The sequence below is a fragment of the Triturus cristatus genome, chromosome 12 (genome assembly GCF_964204655.1).
Source record: "Triturus cristatus chromosome 12, aTriCri1.1, whole genome shotgun sequence".
In the NCBI taxonomy this organism is placed as follows: Eukaryota; Metazoa; Chordata; class Amphibia; order Caudata; family Salamandridae; genus Triturus; species Triturus cristatus.
Window position 1 is genome coordinate 599,414,202 of NC_140595.1, and position 23,788 is coordinate 599,437,989.

The 23,788-nt window shown below is 44.1% G+C and overlaps 1 protein-coding gene across 2 annotated transcripts in view; it reads right to left on the reverse strand.

Moving 5' to 3' along the window:
- Positions 1-214: 214 nt before the first annotated feature.
- Positions 215-23,788, reverse strand: part of WWP2 (WW domain containing E3 ubiquitin protein ligase 2) — a 462,541-nt gene continuing 438,967 nt past the window's right edge. For both annotated transcript variants that reach the window (XM_085639040.1, XM_085639039.1), the window contains exons 21-22: positions 7,547-7,619; positions 215-6,937 (exon numbers count right to left, since the gene is read on the reverse strand). In XM_085639040.1, the coding sequence (XP_085495166.1) occupies positions 6,838-6,937; positions 7,547-7,619 (173 nt within the window). In that variant the 3' untranslated portion in view covers positions 215-6,837. The remainder of the gene's footprint in view (positions 6,938-7,546; positions 7,620-23,788) is intronic.

The window sequence follows — 23,788 nt, forward strand, 5'->3', positions numbered from 1 at the left end:
TTATGCATTTTATAAGTATAGTTTGTGTCTGAATGGAATATTGAGAACAGTATTGTATTTACTGTTAAAATGTTATATGGATTAAAGTCTAAATAAAGTAAAAACATGAACTGAATAAAACTGAATTGAAACGTTAAATACAAGCAAAATTATGGAGAAGAAAATACGATTTTTAGTCTGATCGCAAGATTTTGGTTTCACACTGAAACACAAATTGGCACACAGATTTTTGGTCATTTATTGCACAATCCAGAACTTTCAATGTTACATTCCAAATGCTGGTGAATTCATTTAGCTTTTATTATACATACATTTATCTAATTTACACATATGTACACAGAACAGTGTGCATGAGAGTCACTCCAAAACATGCCACCCCTGCAGCATCACAAACTCTGTTGAGGGTTCAGCAAGGTGGGGTAGGGAGGACATTCATGTTGGTAAGAATGTAAGAATTGGTGGAGGAGTCATGAAGAGGCATACTACTGTTCCGAAGACCAGTTTTTAGAAGCGCTGTCCTTTTGAGAAAATCCCGAGCTGCTTCTCCCCTGCGGACGAATGGGGAGGCTGGTTCCACTTAGATACAATCCTGCTAGTTTCAAGAAGGTTTAACATAAATAGACTTCCCTTGCTCAAGAAGCATTTCTATACATATGAGAAGTCGTCAATATTTCTGTGAAGTACATAGATGAAATCAGCCAATATACAAGTCACACAGGTTCACTGCTCAGGCATAATATAGCATAAAGACCAGCGGGCTGCGGTATATGAATTTCAATTAAATTCACAATTAATGCAGGAAGCAAATCAGCAGTTGTGGTTTCATTAACATCTCAGCAAAGCATCTATTACTTCAGGTAGCAGCTACTTCCTTAACACCCTCTGTTCTTTCGACCACACAGCTCCCTTTGGCTTTGATGGACTGAGACCTTGCACACAGATGCTCAGAAAATGTAAGAAATTATAAGAGGAATGCCCCCAAAAATTCATATTAAAAAACAGTAACTTTTACGTAGTGAAAGGCAATTACAATATTAATAAACCGGAGCATGATGCCTATTCCACAGATCAGAGCTGAGCATTCCTTTCCTGAAATTAAACCTAGGCATTAGGGGTATCCAGTTTGGATCGAGTACTACCACTAAGCAATCAAAGTCAATTAAGATAACTTTCTGTAGCAAATGTGTAGCTGTAAATACAGGGAAAACCCTGCTTTGAAGGATGTTCCACTAATACGCTTTTTCGGTTTACGCATTCGCAAAACCTACACTGACTCCCCGCAAAAGGTATGGAGTTTGGAATGCTCAAACTTTAAGCACCTTCGCGTCAAATGACACGGGTCAGGCACAACAAACAGCACCAGTGGTTTCAGTCTGTCCCTTATTACCAATGGATGATTAATAAAAGCAGTGTGCTTCTCAGACGCAATTCACAGCGTGAAAAGGCGGTGTACACACTACCTTACTAGTATGTTATTTCCCTTCTGGGTATATGTAGACATACACACATCTCCGAGTTCCATTAAAGCAACCCCTGCCTCTGATGGAGGTAATGCTTCATATACTGCGCTTGGTCAAACCTGATGAACAACAACCTGAAGCATATTTTCTGTATAGGTTGTTTCCAGTACAAGGCAGGTGTAAATATAAACATTTGCATATAGCATTTTTAATGAATATGCATGATTAAGACTGACGAGGAATACCCAGAGCCTAAGCATCAGCGGTGTCATAGTATGCGCTTTTGAGGGGCGCAGCTATTTACATGACCCTCAAAAGCTTCCACATGTGCAAAAGTCAAAACAGACAACTCAAAGACAAGGGCTACTGGTAGCAAAAGTCCTATATTCACCAGAAAATACTGACACCTGGAGACTTTTCCCTTCTACTGAGCATTTGATTCATATGTAGACACCAACATTACTTGAGTCTCCTCCTCCTGTCGGAAGTAATTCCTCTGAAAATGAGTTTCCTAACAGTATGGAACAGCATCAAGGTCAGGATTACCATGGTGTGATGAAACCAACATTGACAATGTCAGATGCACACAAATTGTGTCCTTCCCACAAAAAAAAATATCAAAACTTTGCCTCTCATCGAACCGTTGATTTTTTTTATAGGTATGTATACTACCTAAGCATGGCTAGGTATTATTACATGATCACAGCCCCTAGTTAAGACACAATATAAGCATAATCGATCTATTAACCAGTCCAGACACAATCATTACTTTACCAATATTAGGTATCCCCATAATCCAAGCTACAGAATCCACTGTATTAAATTCGAGTAAAAGATGATCGCATTTTTACCACTTTTCACTCAGGAGTATCTTGATAGTATTATCCAAAGAAATGTTGGTACAGGATCACAGTAAGGAATGTTAACCTACAAGATATCGTCAAGTTGAGTCATTATCCAGTATGTTACTTAGGGCAATCTCAGTCAGATGCTACTATATATCTTCCCTTTATAAAAACAAAGTATTCATGGAAGCCATTAAGAACCTGGTATAAACATCAATTATTCGGAGTGAGATATTGGTTGCCCAATCATAACAGGCTATCCCAAATGCCGAATGACAGCAAGGTATGACTAGGTTAATTTCAAGTCGCAACAGTGATTGTCCAAGGACTCCGATTCATAATCTCACTCACGGAACAGATGAGGAAATGCCCTGCCACTAAGTGCAATCCGATTGCTTGCGAAGCATGAAACTTGGATTGAACAGAAGGTCTACCTGCAACTCCTTCTCACCAGACAACCAATGAGATGTAAATACCTAGCTTATTAAATAGTAATTAATAAAGGCATTAAATCAATTTCATGCATATAGAGAGATGGCTGAAAAGGAACCTGAGACACAAAGAAAGATTTTGATTTACCCAGATAAAACAATGTGGTCAGGTTGGGAAACTACTTCTAAGACTCAGATTTCCTGGCTGTGGAAGTTAACAAGTTATCAACTACAACACATCTTTCCTGTGAAGGGCACTAGAGAACAAGTCTTGTGGCAGTTGGGATACCTTATTAATTTGTTATCTATGACATTGAACTTAAACACCTTTCTTATCAGTGGGTGTAAAAAGGATCCCTTGCTTTTTGACATATCTACTGACATTTTTCTCCAAAGGTTTACTTTATAGGTAAGAGAAGGCTGGATTACACAAAATGTCTTCTATTTCTCGAAGTATTACTTTTTGCGATGAGGAAACTATGCTCAGCTGGCATGAAAATGGTTTCCATGAAAAGGGAAGCTTTTATGTGCTGCTGGCTGACAGGATCTATCCATCATACCCTCAGCCATACATGTCTACACAAATAAATCAATTGATTGATTGATGACTCTAATTGATGGAAAAACATGGTGGCATGTCCCCTAGAGTTACCCCACTACAATCCAGGTATATTAAAAAAAATAAAAAAATCTTTAATCTCAGATGAGCGACTACCAGTAATCATAGCAGCTCAGGTATACAACTGTTCATTATTGTCTGCCTATAACCCCATTCCTTGACAAGTTGTCCCATTCATAGAACATCTGTAGACAGCTTCATTCGTTCTCTCACAGCTGGTAACATAGTGCTCCAGGGACTGTGGTAAGTACACAGTAGAACAGTAAACACTGCTGGAGTTATCCATCAATGTAGGCCTTTGTACGCGGGATTTCACAGAGAATGTTCACCGACTAATCAACTTATTAATCAGGCTGATCTTGTGCAGCTGATCTCCCATCATCAGACCTGCATTTGAGCTTTTCTGAATATGGCGAAAACCTAAGAGTATCCAAGGTGCTTTTTTATATCCTCTGCAGGCCAATTTATACAATTAAATCATCCATTTGCGACACGAAGGAGAAACTCTTTATCAACTCATCTTCCAAGGCTCTGAATAATCATATAAAATTGTATGTGTCTCCTCATTCAGGGATATAATCCTACTCCCTTCTTTCTGCACAGCTGGAAGAGTCTTGCCAGTTTTTACCAAAAGGTAGGTGATGAAAATACTGAACAGAAATAGAGCAAGAAGAGCAGGGACCGTTTTCTGTTGTAGTATTAGAACAAATGGGCTTGAGGCATTCCCAGAACCCATGACCAAAATGGTAAACGGTGCCTTAGCAAGGCAAGCCGCAACACAATAGGTGCTGGGGGAACAGAACAACTTGGACTGGGCCTTTGAAAAACTAATCCTCCTGGGTAAGCCCCAAGAATTGGAAGATTCAAAAAGCAAGGTCTCCTCGTTCAGGGGATTGAGCATCAGCATCTGAGGTCTTGGTACAAAAAAACTCAACATTGAGATCGAGGAGCAATTGTAGTTTGGGTTTCTAAGCTTTTGGAACAAGGAGTAAGTATTCTTGAGTGTGGATGTCCGCGCCCTGGATGGTGATGGGTTGCTGGCATGATAATAATATTATCATGCCAGCAACCCATCACCCAGTTAGACAGAGACAGACTGGGAGGACCAAGAGAACTAGCTGGTATTACGCCGTGTGGTGAGGTACAGTACCAACCAGCAAGAAGAGACTAACTGAAGCCAGCTTCATCATTAATGCTGTTCTTTTTCGGGTTTTGTATAGCGTAAACATTAACTGTCATCTATCTACCTTAGTGTAGGGGAAGGGAATTTCACAAGTTCGTAACCAATACAGAAAAGGAATGGCTACATCAGTTAACCTTCTTGAATTTGAAAACTGAGAGAAGTAAATTATCCACTCATCTCATGTTTCTCATGGGTCTATACTTTTTTGAAACATGATCTTAATAATCAAGCTCTTTTTGGTTTACTGCTGAGAAGGTGATCCTTTAGGACAACTTGAATTCTTGCTTGTCTTGCAGCAACAACATGATCGTTTCCGCCCATTCCATCTAGCAGCCTAACCACTGCATATTTGCAACTTCTGTAATATCAACAGCAATATATTAGTAAGTCCAGAAAAAGTATGGTTTAAAAAGTCAATTTGGATAAAACAACTGCTAATTTGCCCCTTTTACGGAAAGGTCAGTTAGCATAACAGTTTCTTCAATAATCTTAAATGATAAAATACCTGTGTTGCTATTAACAGGTCTTAAACCATCCGGATACCAAGATTTTAAACTATAGTCATTGGTCTCTGCCATGGGACTAGGCAAGGTGACAGAGGAATAGGGATTAGCAACCATAATAATCTTGGTATTGCTGGGATTAAGATTTAAGTGACTTGTACACTTTTACGCAATTATCTCCATCAAGATCTTTACAAATTTAACACCATCTTCAGTTGAACAAGATATAAATTTACAAAAAGGAATCTTGTTCATTTGCCTCAATGGCCTGGAAGCCAAAAAAGATGCAAATGGCAACCCTATGGTCCACATCATCAAATTTTCGTACCGGTCTGAAGAGGCGAATTTCATCCCAGAAGTACAATGATTCAAACACTCTTCATGAGGACCCAAGTAAAACACTGAAAATACAAACTGAAAAGACACATGTTCAACCACTATCGTTGCAACATATTCTATTCAGGCAATTCTTCCATCTGCATTCCTGCAATGAGTCGAAAGACTCGCCCCTTGCATTCAGGCTATACTGCACCTAATCCTCCCATTGCAAACATCATAGAGTATATTTTTTCAGAAAAAAAACGTACGTTTCAGGGGTGAAAAAACCCATCTGTATCAATGCAGATATCATTATTACTTCCAAAAGGAGATCTGTGACCCGAGAGCATGAAAGTAAAGGAAACAAGGAGGTAAAATATGCAGAGAAAGAAAGCAGTGAGGTATTATCTTCTAGTAGCTCTTCTCCATTAAAAAAGGAACAGAAAGTGGGATCTGGAATCTTCTTGACTGTAGACTTGAGGGAAATATTCCGCTACGGTAACATAAAAGTCTTTATGTTTTGAGAAGAAGGTGTGCAAAAACATAAATCCTTTAGTCTTTTAGTTGTGACTACACTCTGCCTACAGCATACTTTTGTGGCAGAGGAAGAAATTATTACTCGCCACAAGCCAAGAACGGTCATTAACTAATCAGAGGTGGTATTGTTACCCAATAGTTGTGAGATATTACCACTAATCAGCTGCACACAGGTATTGATGGCAGCTACAACTACCCATTGTACTACCACATGTCAAACTGTCAGCCAGTTAATGTTGGAACTGACACTCCATAATCCAAAATTCAGTCCTAACTACCAATGTTCGACTTCACTCAACATCGCTGCATCATAGTAACATATATGTGCCGAACTATGTGTCTGGACAAATAAGTGCCATGCATAATCAAGAAAACAGATTGCTACAGCCACTCAGCAAGGATCCGGATAGGTCATGAAAACCCAGGCCCTTGCATAAAGATGCCTCAGAAGCACACTAACATGCAGACTGAAGTAGACTGATGTTTTACAGCTGATCTCGCTTTTAGGTGAGCAGAAATATGGTCATCATAGAGCGTGCTTGCTGCACACTATAGAGGGTGTTCTAATCTGGTTTGCCCTGTACAGTTTCACACAGTTGGCCTCCTGCATGTTAGTCAACTAGTGGGATTTGAAGAACTAAACAGAACAGAATGGCGTATCTTCTACTACTTCAGGGTTGATTGTCCCATCCACTCTCCACTATAAGCTGCAGTTTGTATTGTAAATTCATTGTAGGTCTTACCAGGGCCCTGCTTTGTGTAGAAGCTGAATGAATAACACAACTAAGCCCAATCTCTCCAGGAAGAGATGTCTACATCAATGGTTCAAAAAGGTGCATGGAGACACCATGTGGAGGACCGTCATGGAAGCCATTCTTCTGCCTCCCTCCTAAACCTGTACACAGCACGTTGAAGTTCCCACATGTACAAAGTCCAAGACTTCACTCTTGCCCAAAACCCTCTGTTTCCTCAATGGCAAACATTAGCTTTTCTTTCAGCTGCTCGAAAGTCTTGTAAGGCGGCAGGTCCAATCGGTTAAAGCTAGAGAGAGAAAAAAGTGCATCAGTTCAAAAGTCACATTGCTTGAGAATCTTTCTATCTCAAACAGCTCTAATTTTATCATAACTTGAGGATTTCCTTTCTACAGGTAATCAAATAACGGATGCTGATTTGTAGTTTAAGGCTAAAAAAGAAATAAGTGCATCGCTGGATTCACTTTTTCTAAAACAATATTTGTATCATTCTTCATCGCCCTAGAATGCTAACTAATATGCCACAATTATCTAATAAGGTTGACATATTGAGATTTATGTATACATTCTGGGACAGCATTATGTTATCTAGGGAAAATCCTCTACCCTAATTGTATATTCTAGAACTATTTTCCCAAACTTTGATTATCAAATTCATTAAAACCTCTCCTGCCCAACACACAGAGGATCACCAGCATCAACTGAACAAGCCACTAACCACTCAACCGCCATTGCAACATTGCTCAAAGTTGAGTCCAACCACCTTAGGTCTCACACTTTCCTGTGAGTAAATACATGATTTCTCTTACTCTCAAACCCGATTTGTACAGTATTGCTATTCACTCAGGAGGGTATCCAAGCTCTCGTACCGTTATCTATCGAACAATGAGATACTTACCAAGTGTGACTTCTGGGCAGCCAGGTTTCCTTTCCCACTTTATCAATGCAGAACTTCTGTGGCCCGTTGCTGCCTGCGAGGAAGCATTGAGAGGAAATTGATTCATTTAAACCAACAAATCACTGCTAGGATCTGCATTTGTCCTACACCACAGATAATATTATTGCAAAGTGTCACTTGGCAAGCAATTGCACAATGATTAAGCTTATTTTAATATTGCTTACAAAAATAAAAGATATCAACATATTTAATAGGCAAGATATAGATTATATTTAGGGATACATTTTACTGGACCACCAAAATGAGTACAAACACATTTTAATACGCAAGATGTAAATTGTACAAAGGGATGTCTTTCCCTGGACAGTCAAAATGGATAAAAGAGTACAAACAAATACTATTTCTTACTCATGTGTTAAGACAAACAGAAAATAACTTTTGGGGGACTGAACATCATCAAACAACCTTTTTTGATATAGTCTGTAATGAAGAATGATATGTCATTGCTTCAGTCTTCCAGAAGCAGATATATTGGGAAGCTCAGCGCCGTCAGTACCCTCTCGTCAGCAGGTTTATTACTTAAACCAAGGGTGCTGGATAACTATGTGGGCCATGCTTGGAGCCCTGAAGATGCACAATTCATATGTTTGGATGTCTTCAAAGAATTTTTCTCTTAATGGAGGTTTAATTGCATTAAAACTCCTCTGTTCCCCTGTGTTTTTCTGGCTTGGTCTAGAGCTAGTGGCTGAACTGAAGGTGGTGTTTTCCTTGTTTATCTACTCATAGTAACCCAGCGTTCATACCAAATCAGTAAAGTTTATCACCCTACCAAAAGCACTTTCAAAAATAATTTCTTTAGAAATTACTAAGCTATTTTACACTAAATAATAAGACAAACAGTTATCTATTCACACGATAAAAGGATCAAGTTACCTTAGAAGGAATACACTTACTTTAAAGGGACACCATAGCTCCAGACATCAGGCTCTCTACTATTATGAACCTGCGGCTGAGGAACCGGAAACTGGCAGGAGAAGTATCAAAAGCTGTAGCTCTTCAATAACAAGTTTACGTAGCCTGGTACTAAACAGTTAGGTCTGAATCATTTGCAGGTGCACACCATTCCCCTACACAAATGTGCACCGTCACTAGTTCCCTATTCAAAAAATAGGAGGCAGACAATGATAAGGGGGAACGAGTATATAGATTAGATTTAACAATAACATCATGAAAGTAACTTTATCTTACTCCAGGATCTCTCCTATTCTAAATTTGAGTGTAACTTCCAAAGTAAAGAGGAAATATAGGGTGGAAGCAAAGATATCCATGGGCACCTTAGAATTAGCAAAAAGGTTTCTCAAAGCCTCATAAGCAAATTACTTATTGCGTTGGGAAAATCCTAGAAGGGAAAATTAACTGATGGTTACATGCAGCTTCATTAACTCTGGTACAGTGAGTTTGGACACTAGGTTCACGGAGTGATGCATGCACAGCAAAATCGATGAACATGCAGGATGCAGTAGTAAAGGCTGCTGTAGCAGGTGTTCAGACGGCATCAATACCTCTAAAAGTTATAAAGATCTGGCCTGCAGAACGCAAAGCTGTGGTTCTGGCTCGATAAAAAGAAATACTGCACATTAAGATTGTTCAGTGTTTCTACTGTCTGGAAGAATAAAAACTTCAAATTTAGGTTGGAAGAAACACATCTTCATTCAGACATTATCCAAAACTGCCACTGGAATAAAACAAAGAATATTCCATCAGATGATTTTCAAATTGCAGATGGTGGAATTGAAGGACTTTTGCACTTGTCCTGTCAGGACAGATTTAGATACCAACAAGCAGAACAACTAATCAAAAAGGTGTTGAGACTGGTACAGGGCCAATATATTTTGCTTGACGGCTTTGTTGGAAGTGGAAAAGGATTCCACAGGCCTTTTCTTTTTTTTTTGGTTTAAAAAACCTCTTTTTATGAAACTTTCCCCAGAAAAAAATTGTATGTACAACAGCATGGGGAAACCTACATTGCAGCTTACCCCCCAGGAAATCTTTTTAGCCCCACATGTCCCCTGATATACATAGGATATCTGTCTTCCTTGACCCACCTTACTCTCCCCCCTCTTCCCACATTGGCTGTCCCATTCATCAGCTATCCTATTACTGTTCCCATTGGGGGCAGGGTCGAGACTGATTTACATATGGCTGGGTCCAAACTGGAATGGCATGGTGAGCAAAAAACGATGGATTTGGGCCCAGATCTCTGTACTGGGGTGAATGTATGACATTGTTCTGCATTCTGTCCATCAATTGTCCTTTTTCCATTCATCAGCTCCCATTAGATTCAACCATGGAGACCACATTTTCTTGTGTTTCTACAGGAAATCTCGCCCGTGGTACACTCTTCTGCAGATGTGTAGAAGTCCATAGCCTGAGTCCATTCTACCATGCATGGGACAGCTACCGGCCTCCAATTCTGTGCTATCTCCAATTTTGCAATCATCAATCAAAGTGCAACTAATTTCTTCCCAGCTCAGTTCCCCTCCCAACCCTACATTATCTCCAATAAAACCATTCAGAGGGTGGCCTCAATATATATACCCACAACTTTGGCTAGTCGTGCGTGTATTCTTGTCCAATATCTGGATATCTCTGGGAATTCCCATACCATGTGCAGAAATGTACCCGCGGGTTCCCCACATCTGGTTCTTTTTGTATAGACGCATGGGTGTAAAGTATAGTCCTTGTAGATAAACTGAACTGGATGAGGCAAAGCCTCGCTGGTATCATCATCTCCCTTGCGGCCATTTTCACCTCCACCCAGTCCTCCTCATAAAATGGTCCTATGTCCCTCTCCCATCGCTCCCAAAGCATCTGCATTTGAAATGGCATTTTAACTATTAGCACCCTGTTGATAGAGGAAATGGCCTTCTTTCTTTGCTGTTCCATCACCAGTTTAGGTTCCAATGGGTTAAATTATAAGACCTCCTGCAGACGCCTGGCTGACTTATCCAGAGCGCGCCGAACCTGGAGGTATTAAAAGAAGTGCATCTTATGGTGCGCATATTCTTACTGTAACTGGCTGAAGGATTTGATATGCGACGTCTTGTATAGGTCTCCTATTGTGGAAATCCCATTGGTTTCCCATCCAGCGAATCTGCTTACCTGAGGAACCTCCGGCATCCATGCTTCTTGTCAGAGGCTTTTGCTTAGTGAGTCTCACATACCATTTAATATTTCACTGTGCTCTGCGCCAACAAGCAATAGTTTTCTGGGTAACCTCGAGCAGAGATCAGGACACCCTGTAATCATATCATTGTGCGATGAGTGCAAGCACAATTGCCCAAGTCACCGCCAGACTGACGGCGTAATCCGTCCTATCTGCGTACAGCCAGTCGTTAATAGCTGTGAGGCCGGATAACATCTTTGGACGTTCGTCAGTCCCAGACCACCATCAAAAGTGGTTTGCATAGATTTGTTAAAAGCCATCCCAGGACCCTCCCAACCCATATGTATTTGGTAATAGAAGCTTGTAGCGAGGTGTGGATGCCCAAGGGAATGACATTTGGTAAGTTCTGAAGGAGATGCAACCACTGGGGCAGAGCGAACCTTTTAAAAAGTAGTCATCTTCCTCCTTTTGTTGCTGCTCATAGACAGATGAGTACATTTCTTCTGTTCTTAACAGTGTATGAGAGAATGGAAATATGATCTGGTGAAAGAAAGGGGATTTACTCTGAATGAGATTGATTTGGTTTGTGAGCTGGGGCCTGGGATGGAGGTTTTAATTTTAGCAGGGAATAGTTGGTATTTTTTTTTAAAAAAGAAAAAAGAAATGGTTTACAAGGCATTTGGGTTGTTATTTAGTCTAAGTGACAATGGTTATTGTAGGAGCGTCCGAGAGTTAGAGGAATTCAACTGAGGTGGACGACAGTTGGTTTAGATTTAAAGGAGGGGCTTACCGGTCTCCCGACTGCGTGCTGTCACTGCGGTACATATTACCTTCGTGCAAGAGCCAGGAGCCCTGAAGTCAGGGTGCGATGGATGGCTCACGCTAAGAGAGAAGTGATGTTTAGATAGTCACTGTCCTTCTGCACCTTGTGCAAAGAATTGAATGTACCTACGTACTTGACATGTCCCGGACAAATTCCTCACTAAACAACATTTCTTCACTTTGCACCCCAAACTCTTTGTTGGCTAACTCTGCCAATTTGGGATAGATTTTCATTAAAGGAATATGCTACTTACCAGTATGCATCTGTTCTTGGCATGTAGAGCTGCAGAGTCACACACTGAGGATAAGATCGCCATCTGGTGTTGGGCTCGGATGATTGCAGGTTGTTGTTGTCTTCGGAGAAGCCTTTGGTCACGAGGTTGGTGACTCCTCCCCTGGACAACAGTGCGCATGGGCATCCACTCCATCGGCAGATTGTTTTTCGCCATGTTGGGAAAAGATGGAGTATATAGAAAAGAAAGAAAGGATGTCCATGTGTAATGTCTAAGTAAGACGGATGCTGGAACAGATACAGGTCCCGGGGAGGCGGGCGGGCGTGTGTGACTCTGCAGCTCTACATGCCAAGAACAGATGCATACTGGTAAGTAGCATATTCCGTTCGAGGCATATGAGCTGCAGATCACACACTGAGGATAGATTATACAGCAGTGCTCCCCTTAGCGGTGGTCGCCTGTATCCGTTGCAGCAGTTTGAAATAAAGTTTTTAGGACAGCCTGGCCCACGGAGGCCTGTTGTTTGGCCTGCACGTCAACACAATAGTGTTTAGTGAAGGTATGCGTGGTAGACCATGTGGCTGCCTTGCAAATGTCTTCTAAGGGAATATTGCCTAAGAAGGCCATAGAAGCCCCTATTTTACGCGTGGAGTGCGCCCTAGGGGGAACTGTGAGTGTACGTTTAGCCTTGAGGTAGCATATTTGGATGCATTTAACTATCCACCTGGCTATCCCTGATTTGGAGATTGGGTTGCCTTTGTGTGGTGGCGCGAAAGCAACAAAGAGTTGTTTTGTCTTTCGAAAAGGTTTTGTTCTGTCGATGTAATAAAGCAATGCTCTTTTAACATCTAAGGTATGTAGGGCCCTTTCAGCTACCGAGTCTGGATTTGGGAAAAAGACCGGTAATTCTACTGATTGGTTAAGGTGGAAAGGGGAAATCACTTTTGGAAGAAATTTAGGGTTTGTCCTAAGAACCACTTTGTTACGGTGTAGTTGTAAGAAAGGTTCTTCAAGTGTAAGGGCTTGTATTTCACTTACTCTGCGCAGGGAAGTGATTGCGATAAGGAAGGCTACCTTCCATGTTAGGAATTGCAATTCACATTTGTGCATAGGTTCAAATGGGGGGCCCATGAGTCTTGTTAGGACCACATTGAGATTCCACACTGGGGCAGGTGGCAATCTTGGGGGAAGAATCCTTTTGAGACCTTCCATAAACGCTTTGATGGCTGGTACCTTAAAAAGGGACAGGTGTTGCCTATTTTGCAAGTAGGCTGCCAAGGCTGCTAGGTGTAATCGTATAGAGGAATACGCTAGATTGCATCTTTGCAAGTGTAGTAGATAGCAAATGATGTTTTGGATGGAAGCATCCAATGGATGTATGTCATTATTAGCGCAGTAGATGGCAAATCGTTTCCATTTAGCGGCATAACACGCTCTAGTAGTAGGGCGTCTGGCTTCTTTTATGATATTCATACAGTCTGGAGGGAGATTGAGGTAACCGAACTCTAAGACCTCAGGAGCCAGATCGCTAGGTTCAGTGTTTGAGGATCTGGGTGTCTGATTTCTCCATGGTTCTGGGTTAACAGATCCGGGGAGAGGCGTAGCTTTTGATGTGGAACTAAAGATAGTTCCAGAAGTGTGGTGAACCACGGTTGACGTGCCCAAGTGGGAGCCACTAGTATTAGTGTTAGTGACTGTTGTTTCAGTTTGCGTACCACAAATGGAACTAGTGGGAGAGGCGGAAAGGCGTACGCAAATCTGCCTGACCAGTTCATCCATAGGGCATTGCCCTTCGACTGTGGGTGTGGAAACCTGGCGGCGAAGGTTGGGCATTTTGTGTTTTCGGGAGTGGCGAACAGGTCTATGTCTGGTTGTCCCCACTTCTGGAAGAAGGGGAGTAGAACCTTGGGGTGTAGTTCCCATTCGTGGATCTGTTGTGTGTGGCGACTTAGGAGGTCGGCCACTTGGTTGTGGATCCCTGGGAGATGTTCTGCTAACAGGTAGATGTTTTGGGGAATTGCCCATCTCCAGATTTGCTGTGCCAGTTGGGACAGTTGGAGAGAGTGTGTCCCTCCCTGTTTCTGTATATAATACATTGTCGTCATGTTGTCTGTGCGTATGAGGACAGTTTTGTTCTTTAGGTGAATTTGAAAGGATTTTAGTGCTAGGAACACTGCTAAGAGTTCCAGGTGGTTGATGTGGAGCAGTTTCTGTTGACTGGTCCATCTGCCCTGAGTGGTATGGTGAAGGAGGTGGGCTCCCCACCCCGTGAGAGATGCGTCTGTAGTTAGCACAACTTGTGGAAGAGGCTCTAAGAACGGTCTCCCTTTGGACAGGTTGATGGTGTTCCACCATTTCAGTGATCGAAGTGAGCGACTGTCCACCAACACCAGATCGGTAAGTTGTCCGTGAGCTTGGTTCCACTGTTGTGCTAAGCATTCTTGTAAGGGACGCATTTGAAGTCGTGCGTGTGGGACTATGGAGATGCAGGACGCCATCATGCCTAGGAGCTGCATGAACACTCTTGCTGGAAGAGATGGATGAGTTTGAAATTGAGAGATGAGATTTTGTATACTGGCTATCCTGGCTGTGCTGGGATAGGCAATGGCTTTGGATGTATCTATGGTTGCTCCTAGATACTGATGTAAGTGGGAAGGTTGTAGGTGGGATTTGGGGTAGTTGATAGTGAATCCCAAATCGTGGAGAGTTTGAATCGTGCGATGAGTGTGGAGAACGCATTTTTGGTATGTATTGGCTTTTATGAGCCAATCGTCCAGATAGGGGAAGACATGGATCTGTTGTCTTCTGAGATGCGCTGCCACGACTGCTAGGCACTTGGTGAACACTCTGGGTGCTGTTGTTACTCCGAATGGGAGAACTGTAAATTGATAGTGTTGCCCATCTACCACAAATCGTAGATATTTTCTGTGAGCGGGATGCATAGGGATGTGAAAGTATGCGTCCTTGAGGTCCAATGTGGCGAGGAAGTCTCCCTGTTGTAAAAGTGGGAGGACTTGTTGGAGAGTGGTCATGTGAAAATGATCCGAATGTATATACTGGTTTAGTAGTCTGAGATCCAGTATGGGCCTTAGTGTTTTGTCCTTTTTGGGAATGAGGAAGTATAGAGAATATACCCCTTTTCCCTGATGTTGAAGGGGAACTGGTTCTATCGCATGTTTTTGTAACAGGGATTGAACTTCTTGTTTGAGGAGAGAGAGATGATGCGAGGACATTGGACGTTGTTTGGGCGGTATGTTTGGGGGGGATTGTATGAGTTCGAGGCAGTAGCCAGACTGGATAATTTGTCTTACCCACCTGTCTGTGGTGATGGAAGTCCAGACAGGCAGGAATTGTTGGAGTCGTCCCCCGACCGGAGTGGAATGGTCTGGGGGGAGTGGTGGCAAGTCACTGTTTGGTGGCTGGTGAGGTGCGGGTGTTGTTGTTATTGCCGCGTCCTCGACCTTTGTTATTGTTTCCCCTATAACCTCCCCGGAAGTAACCTCTGTTAGGGGATGTTTGTCCAGAATTTTTAAAGGTGGACGTGGTCTCAGTTGATGTGTTTTTGGAGCCTCCTCTATAAAAGGAGCGACGAAAGGAACCCCGGTTCTGTTGAGACTGCAGTGCTCCCATAGACTTGGCAGTTTCATTATCCTTTTTCATTTTTTCTAATGCAGTATCCACTGCAGGGCCAAATAGCTGCTCTTGGTTGAAAGGTTGAGCAAGAATTGCGGTTTGAACCTCCGGTTTAAAACCGGAAATACGGAGCCAGGCATGTCGTCTGAGTAGGACGCCAGTATTGACCGCTCTAGAAGCAGTGTCTGCTGCATCTAAGGCGCATTTAATGGAGGCATTAGATATTAATTTGCCTTCTTGGATGAGGTCAGAGGCCTGGGACTTAAAAGGTTCAGGCAGATGCTGCATAAGGTCCTCAAGTTGGTCATAATGCGCTCTATCATACCTGGCTAACAGGGCCTGGGTATTGGCAATACGCCAATGGTTAGCCGCCTGCGCGGCGACCCGTTTGCCCGAGGCTTCTAAAAGCTTAGACTCCTTGTCTGGGGGAGGCGTTTCTCCAGTTGTCTGAGAGTTAGCGCGCTTCCTGGCATTTGATACGACTAGGGAGTCTAAAGGGAGCTGGGCCTTAATGTATGCAGGGTCTTGCGGGGCTGGTCGGTACTTTTTTTCGATGCGTGGGTTGAGCACCCTAGCTCGAACAGGGTCCTTAAAGACTTCAGTAGCATGCTTTATAACCCCTTTGATCATGGGCAGTATGTGGACAGTCTTTTGTGACTGCTCAAAGGTATCAAGGAGGAAGTCCTCTTCAATGGCGTCTGTGTGCATTGTAACGCCGTGGAATGTTGCTGCCCTATTTATAAGTTGGCCGTACCCTAGGTGGTCATCAGGAGGGGAGGGCTTGGAAGGGTAGGTAGTGGGGTCAGGCATGTCAGGTATAGGATAAGACCAGTCATCCATGGGTGCTGGGTCTGGGAACGTAAAAGGGTCGTTTGGGTCAGCAGGATCATCAAATAAATCAGGGTCCGCCCCTCCCCCTAAGTCATCATTATCATCCTGTGGAGGAGGTGAATGATAGGGAGATGGTAAAGGTAAAGGTAAAGGAGAAGCAGGAGGAGGAGGGGGGGACGGGTTAGGAGGTAAAACAGGAGAGGAAGGACGAAGTGGTGAAGTAGCACAGTCCTTTTTCCGTATGGGAGCTGGGGGAGGTGTAGTGTCCAGCTTCCGCTTTTTATATGGGATGGCAGTCACATGTCCCGTTTTAGGATTGATGTAGATCCGCTTCTGAGTAGGATCTGGTCGAAAAAGATCATCTGGCTCCGAAGGTGGTGTCTGTGACGTCCGCTTCGGGTCTTTATGAGCTTGTTTCGGCGGGGACGCAGTTTTCGGCTCCGATGATTTTTTCGGGTCCGATGGATTTTTCGGTGCCGACTGATTTTTCGGTGCCGACTGATTTTTCGGTGTCGACTGATTTTTCGGTGCCGACTGAGGTTTCGGTGCCGATTGATGTTTCGGTGCCGAATGAGTTTTCGGTGCCGATGGACTTTTAGGCATCGATGTTGAAGAACGTTTCGGTGCCGGTGGAGACTTCGGTGCCGAGGAACGTTTCTGTGCCGAAGGAGATTTCGGTCTTGGAGCCTGTTTCGGTGCCAACAATGAGTGTTTGGGTGCCGAGGGTGTTAAAGGCACAATTAGGTGAGGTTTGCTCGAGCCCGAGCCACCCACAGGCTTAGATGTCTTCGGAGCCGGGCCCGAGGGCGGGGCTTCTGAAGAGGATTTCCGGTCGCGACTGGGCCCAACTGGCGGAGTCTTGACCACTGCTTTTTTGGATGGGGCAGGGGCAGGGGGGGTGGTACTCACACGCTGCCCTGGAGTGATGAGGTCATCGGAATCGTCGGCTTCGGACACGATCTCGAGATCTTCGGTGTCGTCTTCGGGAACATCTTGAGCAAAGATGTCTTCCGGTTCTGGAGCTGGTTTGGCCATAATATGGCGTCGAGCTCTTCGGTCCCGGAGGGTCTTCTTCGAACGGAAAGCGGAACAAGCTGGACAGGTGGACTCGTTGTGTTCCGGCGACAGGCAGAGGTTGCAAACCTCGTGGTGGTCACTGTGGGGGAACTTCGCTCCACACTGGGGGCATTTTTTGAAGGGTGTCCTGTCCATCAGCCGCTTCCGGAACCGGTCCGAGTTGATGTCGACGTCGATGGAATACAAATCAAAGAGTTAAATCGATTGCTGGAAGTTTTCTGCTGGAGCGGAAAAAAGTTCATCCGAACCCAATGGCGGAAAAAAACAATCTGCCGATGGAGTGGATGCCCATGCGCACTGTTGTCCAGGGGAGGAGTCACCAACCTCGTGACCAAAGGCTTCTCCGAAGACAACAACAACCTGCAATCATCCGAGCCCAACACCAGATGGCGATCTTATCCTCAGTGTGTGATCTGCAGCTCATATGCCTCGAACATACTTTTACGCCTTTCTATACACAAGGCTGCATTAGAATTGCCCATCAGGCAAATTGCTCTCTGTACCCCTTGCCGCAACTCAACCACATCAACTCCTGTATTGTTTGTGTGAGCAAATCGTCACTTTAGCCTGGACACAGTTTAGTTTTCAGCGTTTCCCTGACCATGTTCAGTTTAGGCAGCACTGTTCGGCTCGGTGACTGGGACGCTATCTCCTATAACTCCTCGACCTCTCACTCTAACAAATGGATTTCTACACGCATTTTAGCCTTGTGCTGGGAGGCATAAAAGATAATGTCCCACCTGATTACCACCTTAAGTGTTTCCCAGAGTAACATCTGAGAGAACTGAACCCTTGCTGAGGTCCAGAAAGCACTCTTTTGCCTTCGGAATCTCCTACTGGAATGTTGCATCTGAAACGGAGCTCAATTTGAGTGAATGCTAGGGAAGGGAAGGGTGCAAAACTTTCATCATGCGGTATAGATGAGAACCAAAGATTCTGCAAGCATGTGTGGTCACTAGAATGACAGGACATCTGGAATGTCCTTGATATTGTACATGGCTCTCCGAATCAAAGGGGTTAAAGGCGAAACACAGACAACATTCTCCAGAACATTCCACAGGGAGCTGTGATCCCGCCTTTCGAGTAACTTGACATGATGGTGTAAGAGTTTGCCTGCATGCACAAAATAATGTTATACTAGTACAGTCTTTTGTGACAGGGCTGGGGACATTTTGCCTCGGTGTCCTTGAGGCAGGACAATGGTTTACCTTTCAGGGAAATGGCCCTCACCACAATAGACTGAGCACAATGTTTTCTGTCTGTGGATACCTGGCATTTGTTGTTTGCAGCCTTCAATGTAGGTGGCTTCTTCTGCATCTCCTGAGTCTGACAGAGGACATGTAAGTTGGTGATGAGGGGAGGAATGGCTTTCATGAGTAGTCACTACTACAGCATAGATTTTCTCATTCTCTGGTAACGTTGGCTTGATGGACAAACCTTTAACTGTCATCACACATTCTAATTAATACAGCTCGAGAGCTTGCTTCGTACAAATTCTAGTGATCAGTGCTAGCAGCTTTGGAATATGTGTGGGATCCACCAGCCACTACCTCTAGAAAGATGGCAGCCTGGAAGATGGATCTTTAGAAGCCTTTTCTGTTACTTCATGATCCTGCTAAGCTATCAACAAGCACAGCCGAAAGAGGCGAATAGAAAGGGCTGTGTCAGATGAAATAAGGTGAAGCTGCCAGATGGCCAGGCAATGGCTAGGAAGCACTGGGGGAGCAGGGTCTCTAGTGCCAAGGAGAATTTTGATTCCATCATGACCATGAGAGCAGCAGACAGTTCCGAAGGCACTAGAGCAAGATAGCCTTCACTTTGGTACTACAGGCATCCAGAAATAAGTCTTAGTTAGGGAGCGTCAACAGCATGTTTGCAGTCCATGAGCTTAGATCTGAGAGGAAATGAACAAGCAGTTTGAGCTCAAGATCCAGTTGTTTTTTATGTAAAGGGTCAGAGCTGTCAGAACTGCTTGCCCTGAAACCCAAAGAGAAGAATAGCTGATGGAAGAAGCGAGAAAGTACTTAGGAGACAGAATAATAGGAACTGGCTTTAAACCCTGGGCTCCTGATTTCAAGATTCAATGCATACTGCTACTCCTGTACGTCCAGAATCGTATGTGGGTGGAAAGAGAGCATTGTGATAGGTCAATGGTCCAGTGCTGCCAGAGCTGTTTCCAACCACACTTCCTCCAAGAGATGGATAAAGCAGTGACCTACACTACTTCTTCCTCATTACGTGGATTTATTTTTACAGCCATTAGTCAAAAATCTACCGTCATATATATACGAGATACCAAGCATATTTTGAGTATTTTGGCGGATGTAGTTTGGGAGGAGGGCATGATCCTGGCGACGTTGGATGTTACATCGCTTTACACATGTATCAGACAAGATTTGGGCATTGGAGCCATTGAAAAATTCCTATATACTAGACCAGCAAAACAATGGGAACATGTTCAGATGCTCTTAACCATGATCAAACTAATTCTTAATAACAATGTTTGTCTGTTCGAACAACAGTGGTATAGACAAACGCAAGGAGTTGCGATAGGCTCCAGATTCTCTCCTTCATATGCCAATCTTGTCATGGGTTGGTTTGAGGAGGAGTGGATCTGGGGACCTAAGGGATCAACATGGTGCAACTCCATTATTTATTGGGGAAGATATATAGATGACTGCTTTTTGATATGGTCAGGTACAAATGATTCCTTTAATGTCTTCTGTGATTTTTTGAATTCCAATGATATGGGAATTCGCTTTACACACAATAGCAGTAACAAAGAAATAGAATTTCTTGATGTGGTTTTATTCATTGAGAACAATCATATTCACAGTAAACTACATCGTACATCTACCTCATGTAATTCATTGTTGCACGCACAGAGTGCTCATCCTAAACATCAAAAGGACTCCATTCCTTATGGTGAATTAGTTAGAGCGAGAAGGAATTGTAGTGATGAGGCTGATTTTAATCATTGTGTGAATGACATGAAAAATCCATTTGTTGAGAGAGGGTATGATACTTATACAGTGGATAAAGCATTAAAGAGAATTCGTAAAATTAATAGAGCAGGCACACTAAAAGATAAACCGGCATGCAATAAAAAATCAGAGGCTCTCAGATTGATCACAGACTATAATGATCTCTCCGTAGGGCTTAGGAAAAGCATGAAACGTCACTGGCATATACTCAAATCAGACAAACACTTTGAGCACCAACTCGGTGAAGTTCCATTAATTTCATACAGAAGGGGTCGGACCATCAGATCCCTACTCAGTCCGAGTTATCCAAAAAGCAGATCATCAGAGAACTGGTTATCATTAAGTTGTAAGGGTTTCCACAAATGTGGAGGCTGAAAAGTATGCAACTTAGTGATGGACAAGAAAAAAGAATTCACGAATCCTACAGGAAAGCAATTCATGATTAGTCAAATGATTAATTGTAACAGCAAATTCGTAGTTTACATGTTACAATGCAAATGTAATACATTCTACATAGGAAGTACCATTCGACCTTTAAAGGTACGCATTAGTGAACATTTAAGAGCGATTAAATACAAAGACACTAGATATTCCACCGCAGTACACATTAATGATTGCTCAATGCAGGATAGACAGAAACCATTTACTTTCTGTGGGATTGACAAGATCGAGAATGACCCCAGAGGAGGTAAGAAACGCGTTACTTACCTGTAACAGCAGTTATCCAGTATTGGTGTCTTTCATAGATTCACATGCCTGAATCATTCCCCGTCGTCGAGACGGGAGCCTCCGGTACATAAAAAAGTAATGTCCTATAGACATACATAGAGAAAAATAGGCCTAAGGGCCTCCCCTTAGCAGCCTATCCTAGTCCTTATGTAAAAAGGACCAAACTCTTAGAGTCAGCCAATCAGCTATCACCTCCCTCTAGAACCTTCCTGGCAGGAGCCTCAGTCCCTCAGATTTTCGTACGCACCAAGCTAGGTAGGCGTAATACAGTTAGAGAGAGACGTGAGTCCTTCCAGGGGAGGTGGGAGGGTTGCATGTGAATCTATGAAAGACACCAATACTGGATAACTGCTGTTACAGGTAAGTAACGCGTTTCTTATCCAGTATTAGGGGTGTCTTTCATAGATTCACATGCCTGAATCAGAGTAGTTAGCAATACATTATGCACATTTCTGATGTAACATGCCATAAAGATATTTGAGATAATACACTATTATCATAACAGTTTGAAACATTGGCATACATCAAAACAGTAAATCAGTAAAGAATGTGCATACCAGGATGGTGGGATGTTGGAAGGCTCACCTCACTGGAATAGATGGCGAAGCACCGCCTGGCCCACTGCCGCATCCTTCGTAAGTTCGGCATCCAGGCAGTAGTGTCTGGAGAAGGTGTGCGGTGACATCCACGTCGCCGCTCTACAGATGCCCAAAATCGGCACTCCAGCGAACAGCGCTGCTGATGTGGACATCGCTCTGGTGGAGTGTGCTTCCACCCTGTCTCGCAAAGGCCGTCCGGCCCCTTCATGGCAGAATGCTATTGCTGAAGAGATCCACCTTGAAATGCTCTGTTTTGTTAGAGGCATACTCAACCTTGGCCTGCTGTAGGCCACGAACAGCTGCGATGACTTTCTGAAGGTTTTCGTCTTGTCTATATAAAACTTAAGACACCGCTTGAGATCCAGAGAGTGGAGCGTCCTTTCTGCTGCCGTGGTAGGGTTTGCGAAGAAGGAACGCAGGACCACCGGCTCGTTGAGGTGAAAGTCTGAAGGCACTTTCGGTATGAACTTGGGATTTGTCCTCAGCACCACCCTGTCCTGTTTGAACTGCATGAAGGGCTCCTGAATGGAGAGAGCTTGCAACTCGCTGACTTTCCTGGCAGACGTTAGAGCGAGCAACAGAGCCGTTTTCCATGAGATGTACTTGATGGAAGCTCGATGAATGGGTTCGAAAGGGTGCTTCATGAGTTGGTTAAGGACCAAGTTGAGGTGCCATGTCGGTGGGACCCGTCGAGGTCTTGGAAAGGACCTATATAGACCCTTAAGGAACTGTTTGATAAGTCTACTGGACCAGAGAGACGGGCCTTTGGAAGTCCTGGTAAAACGTGAAATTGCCGCCAGATGCACCTTTATGGATGCATGCGCTAATCCGGACTGCGCCAAGAGCAGGAGATATGGCAATATCTGTTCAGGCGTGATATGAAGTGGTCTCAGGCCCTTCTCCGAGCACCATACGCAGAAGCGTTTCCATTTGAGAGAGTAGGTCTTGTTGGTACTGACCGCCCTTGCTTTTGCTAGCACATCCCTGCATTCCTGCGGGATGTTCAAATGACAGAACTCTCTGTGCTCAGGAGCCAGGCCGATAACCTGAGCGATTGCAGGTTCAGGAATTGCACCTGCCCATTGGACATTGTCAGCAGGTTGGGGTGCTGTGGTAGATGAATCGGTGTCCTGATGGAGAGGCGATGAAGGTCCGAGAACCAGTGCTGCCTCGGCCAGTACGGGGCAATCAGTATCAGGGTACAGGGCTCCGCCTTCATCTTCCTGAGGACCCTGGGAATCATCGGGAACGGTGGAAAAGCGTACGCAAATACGCTGAACCAGCCTATGGAAAAGGCATTCCCGAGCGACTCTGGCTGGGGATGCCAGCTTGCGTAGCTTGGGCATTTGGCGTTCTCCCTGGTGGCGAACAGGTCGATTCCTGGGACTCCCCATTCTGAGAATACGTGTGTCAGTGCACTCTCGTCGAGCTCCCATTCGTGGGAGAGGGATTTCTGCCTGCTTAGGGCGTCCGCGATGGTGTTGTCCTTTCCCGGGACATAGTCCGCCCTGAGGGTGATCCCATGGAGAACAAGCCAGTTCCAGATCTTTTGCGACTCGCGCGATAGAGTGAGCGAACGCGTTCCTCCCTGTTTGTTTAGATAGTGCATCGTCGTGGTGTTGTCCGTTCTGACGAGCACCTGGGAGTTCTGGATGCATGGGAAAAAGGCTTGCAGCGCTAGGTACACAGCCCTCAACTCCAGCAGATTGATATGGAGGCGTTGCTCCTGATCTGTCCATTTGCCACTTACTCTGAGGTTCTGAAGGACAGCTCCCCAGCCCGCTAGAGATGCATCGGTGGTGATCACAAGTGCACCGCTGGAAGCAGGAACGGCAGTCCCCTCGACAGATTCCTGTAATCCTTCCACCACTCGAGGCTCTTGGATATTTGCGGTGTTATCCTCACAATGTCCTCGAACGAACCTGTACTCTGAGTCCACTGGTTCGTGAGAGCTTCCTGCAATGGACGCATCCGAAGCCTGCAGTGAGGGATGAGTAGTATACAAGAAGACATCATTCCCAGGAGTGATTTGAAAGTGCGAACTCTTAGGGATTTCCTTGATGCCACCGCCTTGGCCAGCGATATGATCTTGTTTTTTCTTTCGTCTGAAGGAAATGCCCTCGCGCATTCCGTATTCAAGGTCGCCCCTAGGAAGGTGATGCTCCTTG